General features: G+C 40.4%; 2 protein-coding genes across 6 annotated transcripts in view; both read right to left on the bottom strand.

Moving 5' to 3' along the window:
- The window catches only part of LOC116052474 (protocadherin alpha-C2-like), a 162,460-nt gene that overhangs the window by 95,103 nt on the left and 56,117 nt on the right, over positions 1-11,240 (bottom strand). The window lies entirely within an intron of this gene.
- LOC116052486 (protocadherin alpha-3-like) lies at positions 330-2,866 on the bottom strand. The gene has a single exon (XM_031303235.2). It carries the CDS (start codon positions 2,730-2,732, stop codon positions 345-347), a length of 2,388 nt encoding a protein of 795 aa, XP_031159095.1. The 5' UTR covers positions 2,733-2,866; the 3' UTR covers positions 330-344.

The following is an 11,240-nucleotide window of genomic DNA, read 5'->3' on the forward strand; positions in this document are numbered from 1 at the left end:
CAAATATCAAATAGAAAGTGTTATTGAAGATAAATTATGAAACATGTTACATATTGTTCAACAGTTATTGCCAAAGCCATGTGTAAATGTATTTAAACATTGTGGACTTCAACACGGTTTGGTTTTGCATCATGTTCTGGAAATTGAAAGCAAGTTTAAAAAGTGGAGTTCAGCACCACGGATAGCGACCCACAGAAAGAATGCGAATCTGCAGCCAAACAATACCTGAAATTCAAAAACCATAAATAAACTCTTTAAAAAAACAACGTATGCTAGATAAAACTGTACTATATCGTAAACAATTATCTACATAGAAAAAGTGCAGCAACGAGTACTTAATGTATTTAATCTCTTACCGTGTCTGTGCTGGGTAAAGTCTGAGTTCTGGTAAAAGTGTCTCCTCCGTTTATACTGATCAGCTCAGCATCTACAGGCGGAAACGGTGCGGGGAAAACCACTACGTCACTCTTCAGCGTGTCTGAGCTGAAACACACGTCATACTGCTGAGTAGATTTAGAGTAAGACCAGCTCCCGTCAGGGTGGGTGGTGATCATTGGGGCGCTGTACCTGCTGAAACTGCCGTCTGTCCTGTGGCATCTGACAGCTATTAAACTGATGAGACTCAGCAGAAAGATCACTGACACCGACACGATGGCGATCAGCAGATACAGGTTTAAATCAGAGAAGCTCTCCTCCTTTATGGGCACATGTCTGAACTGAGTCTGGATGTCAGCTGTGCTTTCAACCACCACCACATCAATAGACACAGTAGCTGACAGGGAGGGTTCTCCGTTATCAGAAACCAACACCACCAAGGGGTGAGTTTTCAGGTCATTGTCACTCATTCTCCTCTTAGTCCTGATTTCTCCGGTGCTGGTTCCGATCCGGAAGAGGTTGTTTCCTTTGGGCTCAGACAGGTGATAAGAAAGCAGAGCATTGTATCCAGAGTCTGCGTCTACAGCCCTGATCTTTGCCACAAAGTATCCCGCTTCAGCAGAATAGGGGATGCTCTCACTGTTAACGGAGCCGTGCTCAGAATAGGGCGCGAGAATTGTTGGATTATTGTCATTTTCATCCAGGATTAAAACGTTCACCGTCACGTTGCTGCTGAGCGGAGGAACACCAGAGTCTGTGGCCTGAACTTTAAACTGAAACGTTTTTAACTCCTCATAGTTAAAAGACTGCAGGCTGACTATATCTCCAGTCTCTGAGTTGATGTTCACCATTGTAGATAATGGGCTACTGTTTTCTTTAAAAAAAGAATAGCTCACCTGACTGTTCTGGTCAACGTCAGCATCAGTGGCAGTCACTGTTTTAATAATTTCTCCGACTGGACTGTTCTCCTTTACGAATACATTAATTAGGGGCTCTGGGAACAGAGGTGCGTTATCATTTACATCAGAAACGTGTATAGATAGTACACTCGTGCCGGAGAGGGACGGTGTTCCCTTATCAGTGGCGACTATGGTGACATTGTAGTTAGAGACACTCTCTCTGTCCAAGGGCCCGTCCACTAACAAAGAATAATAATTTTTGTAGTTTGTTTCGAGTTTGAGAGGAACCTCATTTTCAATTTGAATTTTTACATCACCGTTTTTACCACCATCCTTATCGAGGACTGACACCAGAGCAACTACGGTGCCTACATTAGCGTCTTCTTTCACGGTGGTATGTAGTGACGTCACAGTGATCTCCGGAGCATTATCATTCACGTCCATGACTTCTACCAGCACTTTACAGTGAGCAGACATCGGAGGCTGCCCTTTATCACTAGCCTCTACACGTATCTCAAAAGCCTTTTTTTCTTCAAAGTCTATTTTGCCTTTTGCCTTAATGACACCCGTTTGACTTTCAATTTCAAAGATATTAAGTACGTGATCTTGATCTTTGCTTCTCAGTGAATACACAATCTCACTGTTCAAGCCCTCATCTGCATCGGTGGCGTTCACAGCGATTACTGTTGTGCCCAGTGGCGTATTTTCGGGAATTTTTGTCTTGTACAACGTTTTGCTAAATATCGGAATGTTATCGTTATTGTCTAGAACATTGATAACGAGCTGTGAGGTGCCTGATTTCGGAGGACTCCCTCCATCTACAGCAGTTAGTGTCATGGTCATCACAGGCTGCTTCTCTCGGTCTATAGCTTTCTGCAGCACTAACTCAGCAGACACGCTGTCACCTGCTTTGTGCACTGCCAAAGAGAAATGCTCATTTTGGCTTATTTTGTAAGTACTGACTCCGTTTCTCCCCACATCTGCATCAGTTGCTTCAGATAATGCGAATTTCACTCCTGGTAAGGTACTCTCTGCGATGTACAAATGTTGCAATTTGGTCGTAAACAATGGGGCATTGTCATTTACATCTAAAATGTCTACGTCAATACGGTAAAGCTTTAAAGGGTTATTTATGACGGCTTCTACACTTACTGAACATTTAAGTTCATCTGTGCAAAGCTCCTCTCTGTCTATTCTCTCACTGACATACAGAACACCAGTCTTTAGATTTACCTCGAAGAATTTTCTCTTTGATGCAGTAACAATTTGAAAGATACGGGATTCCAAGTCCTGTGAATTAAGGTTCAGGTCCTTAGCGATATTTCCAACAGGAGTCCCCGGGTTTACCTCCTCTGAGACGGAATAGGAGAGCTGCCCAGACACCGTTTCCCAGTAACAATCCAGTAGAAAAAACCATAGACACATCCTGAAAAAGCTCCATCTACAAGGCGAAGACATATTTCTGTCCAATATGAACAACGCATGAATATGACTTCCAGTCAGGGTCAGAAATTGCAGGCAGTATGGAAAAGATCAACCGAGGTGAATCTGAAAAGTCTGTGTTTGTTCCACCGTTCTCCCTCTAACAAAGAATGAAGAAATGTCCCACTCGCCTGAAAACGGGAGGGGCCTAGTTGTATCAGAGAGTACCGTTGTCTCTGATGGATCAACAGTGGCGCCACGTGGTGAAATAGACAACATGCAGAGAGCAGTGAACACGTATTGCTTGTTTTTAAACCTAACTCAAATAAAATCTCGAAATTGCATTTCAGCACCATGGACAGCACACAAGGGCTTTATATATAAAACCTCTGCTTGTCCTGATGTGTGTGACTGTGTCAGAACTCCTTCATATATAGTCTATTCACACATACATCTTTTTAAATATGGCATCAACTTACTACATATTTGTACAAATAATGATTTCAGTCATAACAAACATTTTCATCTATACAACTGCAATAGAAGGGTGAACTCTGGCCAAGAATTGTAGAAATAAATTATACATTTTCTTATTGTATTTTGGTGTTTCTCCACATTTCAAAAGAGACAGTAGTCATGAGTGTATGGACATTCCCTCGTCTGTAATCCCAGGATTAAGCCTGGGGTTCAGAAACTCTTGTCCTATTTCCAGGAAACATGATTTGATGTGAATATTAATAACCATCACACACTGAGCTGCAGTCATCCGCTAACCCAAAAATGCAATAATAATAATAGCTCACAAAAGATGACCTGTGCGCTCAATTTTCCTAATGTAATGCAATTAAAAATGGTATGTACTGTACAAGGACATTGAACAGAATGTACATGTAGGACACACACACACACACACACACACACACACACACACACACACACACACACACACACTTGTAGGTCACTGTCTATACTGCACCGGCCTTACAGGACTTTAGTCTGGATTCATTTTCTAATAAAATCAAAGAGAATGTATCTTTATTGTACCAGGATTCGGCTTTGTGTGACCTTGTTTTGTAGGCTTTAGATGCGAGCAAGCCATGTTTATTAAAACCCCTTTACCAGTAACAGTCACAACCTTCCAAGAAATAATGAACAGCTACAGTAGTATCTACGTACCATCCCCAAGCAAACATAGTACTGCATTGCCCTCATACAGTTTGTGAATGATATCAGAGGTTGTAGTACTAAATCCAATTGGAGGGCAAATACTGATTGTGTCATGGAAACATAAAAGATGCTGAACACACATCATCTCCTCTTCCATTAATATGCAAACACATACACACAGAGGCAGATACACATGTGCAGTTGTCATTGATAAAGTTTTAGTTGATTAAATTAACCATGTCCTCATGCAGACAGTATTTCAGTTTTTATATATGAACTCTGTATGCATTGATAAAAGGCACATTTCCTGAGAATATGATAATTTAATTTGCTGAATAATTAATTGTAAATAAATGGTGGTTAAGAAAACACACAGTTTACTCCCTAAACACAAGGAGCTGTGCATAATAAATCTAGTAGTTGGATGCATGTGTGCCTTTTAACCTGCTTCTCTGTCTGCGGTTTACCTATCATGTGATGAAGTTAAAAGGAGAAACCGTATGCAGTGTGATTAAAGGGGCAGAGTGAGCAGTGAGCAGTAGGTGAAAGGAGGGGGTGGCATGGGCGGAAGCAGTCGGCAGCAGTGTTACACGTGTTCACTGCATTATTAAAGGGCTGCCACCACGTATAGTTACCAAATTATCTTCTATATCTCCTCCATACTAACCATTTTATGATAGTCCTTCGCATAACCATCAGCTGTGTGTGTGTGCTTGTGAGGAAGTGTGTGTTATAAGGGTGTGTACTGTACTGTTCATCCGTGTGTGAGTTAATGGGGGAAGGGTGCTATCTGAACATGCTCCAAGGCGAGTCTCTCCCCCCCCCCTTTCTTCTCTCCTTCTGCACAGCTCTTTTGTCTCCATAGCAACGCCATCTCAGGCACAGACATGATGCATGTGTGCACAAACGCACACACACTCCCTCACTAATGCAGAAGCCTATGGGTTTATTTTTTCCAAAGACATTGAATAGTATAAAAAGTAATTCACTGGACTTCCTACCCACTTCTAGATTTTAATCTAAACAGTTCACTTTCACGTAGCCCTTCTAATCTCACTGAATGAATCGGATCACACTGTGACAGGTGCAAAACACACACACACACACACACACACACACACACACACACACACACACACACACACACCTCTCAAACCCCACTTGAATGCATAACACACTAGGCTGTCCGCAGTTGCTGTTGGGCTGCTCATGCATTGATAATGTAGCACTGCAGTTGCATATTCAGTATGACAGATTCACTTTAACAGCAGTGCTCGCTTGTCTTTCCACCCCCACAGCCCCACAGAGAGCCTGACCTTTGCAGTCAGCCATGCCCAACCCACAGTACCCTCTCTGGGCCATGGCTCTGGGGACCACCCCCACTCCTGCAGTGTGCACACTACATCCTGCTTCATGTGACGAGATACTGATGTCATTGTACTATTTTTGTGTGGAGTAGATCTCATCACGGCACAAGGGGGCAACCTACTCCTTGCGCATGTTTACTGCTTTACTCAGTACCAACCCTCCAGTACTATATCATGCTTCTTGTTCAGATCTATTTATTTTATGCTTTTTCTTTGTGTGCTGAGATGTCTAATTGATAGGTTCTAATTATCTGGTGATTCTCTGATAAACAGTTCTGATATGCAATACTCATGCATCACTTGATTTTAGAAACAGTGTGACCACACCCAATTGCAGTGCCGTAATGACTTATATTCTCTGATAAAGCAGGGGTGTATGGAGATAAAGAGGTAACAAGACTGGCTTAATGTAATAGAAACAGGACATAGGAAGTGATATTGCAGAAGAGGAACTCAAATGAAGTAGGGAGGAAGGGAAATGGCACTTGGAAAGATAAAGATGTCTAAAAATAGACAGGGATATACTTGCTTTTCATGAGGGGGTATTTTCTAAAAGGGAGATTTACCTCCCTAGCTACTATATGACACTGATATTAAAACATGTATTTTAAATCATGATCCCTAGCTGTGCACAGAGTCAATGAGTACCTTATAAAATACACCTAGAAGGCTAGACTCTTACTTGTATGCACACATAATGCTACACATAAAAATTTACACAAAGGTATTATCCATAATATATTCTGTTATTGATAGATAGGGAGAGAGGTGAAGGGAAGATACATCACTTAGTATTTAATCCAACTAGCACTTAATCATTTATTTCTAAATCTGCGCTTGCCTCCACTGGTTTCTGGAGTAAGTAGGACAGGGGCGGGTCCAGGGAAACATGAGCCAGTACACAATGAAAACCAGGACACAGCAATATGGAGCATGCACAAACGCAGACATGCACATACCCTTGAGATAAAACTAGAGGCACACCAAAACAGTGTTCACTCATTTGGAAAGGGATGGCACAATGCCCAAAAATCACATAATTAGTTACTCTACTGTAAAACAACAGGCAGGAGAAACAGCTTGCTATTGTTGCCGAAGTGATTGTTCTATTTGATGTTGTCATTAGCTGTAATTGTCCAATCAGGGAGGTAGGACAGTATAATTTAGATTACACATACCTAGATTGCTAATACATTTTATTTTCAGTACTTTGTGGTGTTTTAGGCTATCCATCAATTCACCAACGCTAACCATTGCTTAATTTAGATATAAAAACATTGATAAATTGTGTCAGTTTACAGATGATCCGTAGTGTAAATGGCCCTCTGTTCATAAAAGCCAAAATATCCTCATCATAATGAAGCCATGCATACAAATTTCAACAGAGACAGGGTGTGTTATTGAACCCGTAACGGTGAATTCACGATAATTCATAGTAAGCTTCTATACAGCATTAATCACAGTGTCTTTGTGTGGAGTTTAACTGCAGGAAGTTATCGTCAGGGTTTGTGTGATTTGCATGTGTGTTTGTGTGTAAGAGTGGTGTGTGAGCGAAATATTGAACTGGTCAGAGAGACAAAAAAAGAGAAACTGTGTGTTTGTTAACATATTTAAAAAAACAAACATCTAATCCAGCAAACAGGGTGTGAAAGCAGAGACACATTCAGTGTTTACATTGCAACAACAGATCATTAATCAAAACTGTAAATAAAACAGGATGTACAACAAGCTTTCATAAAAGCAAATATAGCATGACAATCTGATTGGTCAGCTAGAATCAATGTGACTGTAATGGACACTCTGATTGGCTCAACATTGTGCCTAGAGACAACGGCAGTGTCTGATAGATCTCTGCTTTCACAGGGTGCACCCATAATAGATTCACTATCTCCCCTCTTGTATCCATGGTGATGCCGATGCAGCCCCTGTCTGTGCCCCTCCCTGCACCCCCCTCCTCCGCACCCCTCTTTATGAGCACTCAGTACATATGCCAAGGACAGGGCATTTATTTTTTCCTAACCACAACCATACAAACTAAAAAATATGGGTGATATTAGATTAAAATGTTTATATATATTTTCCACATTGTGCACATTTACCCATTTTATACAAGCCTTTAATGTGATAGAAGACACACACCCTCCATGTACCCTCGCTTTCTCTCCTATTCTCTTTTATCTGTTTCCCACTCACACACAGAAACAGCCTGAACCAAACATTTTTGTGTGGGATTAAGAATAAATCTATCTTTGTAGTCAGGCCTGGATAACCTAGATTTGTCAATCAAACAGTTCACTGGGGAAGAGGGCATGGACTGTTTGGCTTTAATCAGAATGTAAAATGGGACAAGACCCGCTATCCATGGATCAATACTGACACAGAACCTCAATAACAATACCAGTCAATAGACTGCCACATACAGAGTGGTCACATGCTAAATAATTGAATGTATGGACACACAGACACACATAAGGCACAAAAGAAGTGGCATGTCATTTCCACTTTTCACCACCAGGGGGAGCTTTTCTACCCTTTTCTTTGTTCTCTAAAGCAGTTTCCACATGCACAGCCAGACACAAACTGATGTCAGAGGCATGCAATGCTATAAAGCATTATATTAGATTAGCACGCTCACCCACTCCAAAAAGTGTATCAGTGTTACAGATACACTAGCAGCCTTGGTGTCTGCCACACATTTTCTCTGCCTGCGGAAATTAAAATGTCAACTCTTCCAGATGGGAAAGGAGATGTGGATGTATCTAACAATACCTGCACATTCCCATCCAGCCTGATATATATCAAAACGAAGAGGGACAGACAGAGAGATAATTTCCTCAGCCACCATTAAAGATTATGCAGAATATGCTGTATCCTTTATAGAGCACTTGCATATATAGTTTACATTATTCACATGCGTAGGGCAATTGCATAATGGCAAATGTAAAGCATAGATTATCCACCCTTTGGTGTCTCATTTACATTTTCCGTGCATCAGCAAATTATACCTGTATTTATCAATGTAGCACTATGTAATGCCTATTTTTAGTTTCTTATCAGTCATGCAGTACTGAATATGCAGCAGGCAGTGCTGCAGGAGCAGGCCTGATGCACGGGTGCTTGGCCCATTTCTTAAAAATAAAAAAAAAAAGGTCTGAATAATAAAGGAGAGTGCTGGCCTGCAGAGAATCTGATGGTTGAAACTGCTGAAATTGTTTAGTGAGGTTGCTCCGCTTTCCACATAAAAATGAAGATAACTATTTATAAAATAATGATTTGCCTATATCATTTCAGCTTCAGCTCTGTTGCTGCCGGTCTCCAAGAATAGCAAACACCGTCTTCCACTCTCATCAGCATCAAAACTTAAACAGCTACATGGACATTGCCCTGGTATGTGTAGCAAAAGAAGCTTATCATAATGTGGTGAAGATGTTAAGTGCACCATGAGTGTGCATTTTAGCGTGTGTGTGTGTGTGTGTGTGTGTGTGTGTGTGTGTGTGTGTGTGTGTGTGTGTGAGTGCGTGTGTGCGTGTGTGCGTGCGTGCGTGTGCGTATAGAGAGAGAGGTAGAGGTAGTATAGGATTCAATTGCCAGTTTATCAGGAACACCTGACTAAAACTAATACACACTGATGCAACACACCTGCAATAACTCCTGCCTCCATGATGGTTATAATGTTCAGCTTTTGTCAAACTATTTTAGAGAGGTGTTGCTTGATCTTAAAGTGATCAAAATTATGCTGTTGAACTGTATTGCGATATTCAGATGTATTTCTAATATTTTGTTAACCTTATTTGGTTTGAAATAAATTTAATTTAATTTAATTAAACACCTCTCGGTATAATGTGATACAATACACCAGCACCCCAAACTACAGCCTCCAGAAGACCATTAAGTTAAAATCAGCACCCTGCTCACATATTTTCTGGAATATATTGACACTGACAATAAATATATTGAATGAATCTAGGAGGCGACAGAATTAAAAAAACATTACAGAAATGTTGCAATAGACATGTAGAGAAATTAGGGTTAATAATCACCTCCAATCAGGCCAAAGTAAAGGCACAACAACGATAGAAAACAAAACAAAAGCAGCTTGGACATTAGTCTGGAATTTACGGGTGAGGGGCATCCCAGACAACTTTCTGTGTGCTGTTGCCTTTTCAAAGCTACTCTTCAAGGCATCATTAAGATGATTCTACCTAATCCCATTAGAGGAGCAACATAGTAGAATTATTATTTTACACACTTTGCAGAAGCCTTAATCCAGAGCAACTGGGAATTCTGACAGCAGTGGCAGAATGGAAAGAAGGCTTTGACAAGAAGTTCCTATTTAAAACACCTGAAGGAACACGGATAATGTTTTGTGATTTCAAGTATTTGGTATGACTAATAATTACTTTCCTTACAGTACATGGAGATGTAATATTCTGGTTTCACAAAGGCGATGTTTACTGCAGGATTACATTACATTGTGCATGTATTTCTATTTTACTGGTCACTGTGTTATACTTTTCTTATTCTTTATACGTTGGATATCTTTGCTCCATAAGAAGCAACATGAGCACAGTGTACTACTAGTTTTCAGTTAGAGGACAAAGCAAAGTGAATCAGGATTAAGATGAACATTAGGGAGTAAACAAGGGCTTAGGGAGCAATTACACTCCAGTCTTTTCGCATAGACCCTGCTTACAGTAGTCTGTAATTTAAACAAGCAGACCAAACTCCTTGTTATTTTGAGCCTTTGTTGTCTCCGCTCAGTTTTGCTCTTCTACTCAAATTAAGCAGATTCGGAGTTCATTCATTATCTGTAATGTGATGCATAGATTATCTAACCCAGTGTCTACAGTGGACGATGTAGTTTTGGTGTACATGAAATATTTAGTTTTTCTATTCGATGTATCATGTAACACCTGATCTTGTTATCTGCTGTTAAACCCTGCTGATATCTAAACCATCAGACTGAACATGTGATGTGACACACTGACAGCGAAGCACTGAGAGCTGGACTGTAGGTTAAAAGCTACATGAGATGAGAGACACTAACTCAGAAAGCGCACAATTGATTACAAATACATCATAATTTCATGTCCCCATAATGATCCATACAATGAAATTAAGCATTTGTTGCATTTGGGCATTTGTTATAGCTGCAATTACCCTGACAGTGTGAAGTGTGATATTTTGAATAGCTAATCAGTCTTTGAATGACAAAAAACACTGTTAAAATGCAGGAAAAGTCAGAATCTCAATGCAAGCAATTTTGCATATATCATCTTTGAAAAACTAACAAGAAAGCAGGCAATAAAAAAAATTCTCCTCCATCTGAACATTTGTGTTATTTTTAGTTCCAGATTATGCACTGCAATATGTTTACTGTTTCTTGAAAACAATGTGTAATTGTCACTAGTAATCATGATCACTAATATTGCAGCCCTCAAACACAAACTGAAGCCACAGCATTAGGCCCACACCAGGAACCAGCAGGGCTTCATCTTTTAGTGAGACACGATGAGATGAGCACTGTATAGAGTCAGTTAACAATACAGGACAACATGTATCATAAAGTGCATATGGTGCACAATCAGCCTTATCTTACAGAAATCCCCCATTTAAAATAGGTGTTTGACAGCTGATATGAAAAGGAAAGGACCATGTGGAGTTGTTTTATACAGTACAACAAAGCAAGTGTTCATTGAGTCACGTTGGTTTTCTGGTTATACATGTTCAGTTCAAATGGAACATTTAAATGTGAAAACCCGCAGACACATTTGTAAGGAAAATAGGAGGGTGAAAGTACCTCTTGAATGTCTTGATGTCTGACAGTTCTCACGCTGCATATAAAGTAGCCATTAACAATCGTTAAGGCCAAGTCAGTTCAACGACAAATGGCCAAAATAGCCACTCTTGGTTCATATGCAGGACACACACACGTACACAGTAACAGAATAGGTTCAGATTATTGTCTTTGGCTCTAGGCCTGAGACTGAAGAGCCAGACTAAGGTTTGG

Source organism: Sander lucioperca, chromosome 1, assembly GCF_008315115.2.
Source record: "Sander lucioperca isolate FBNREF2018 chromosome 1, SLUC_FBN_1.2, whole genome shotgun sequence".
Lineage (NCBI taxonomy): Eukaryota > Metazoa > Chordata > Actinopteri > Perciformes > Percidae > Sander > Sander lucioperca.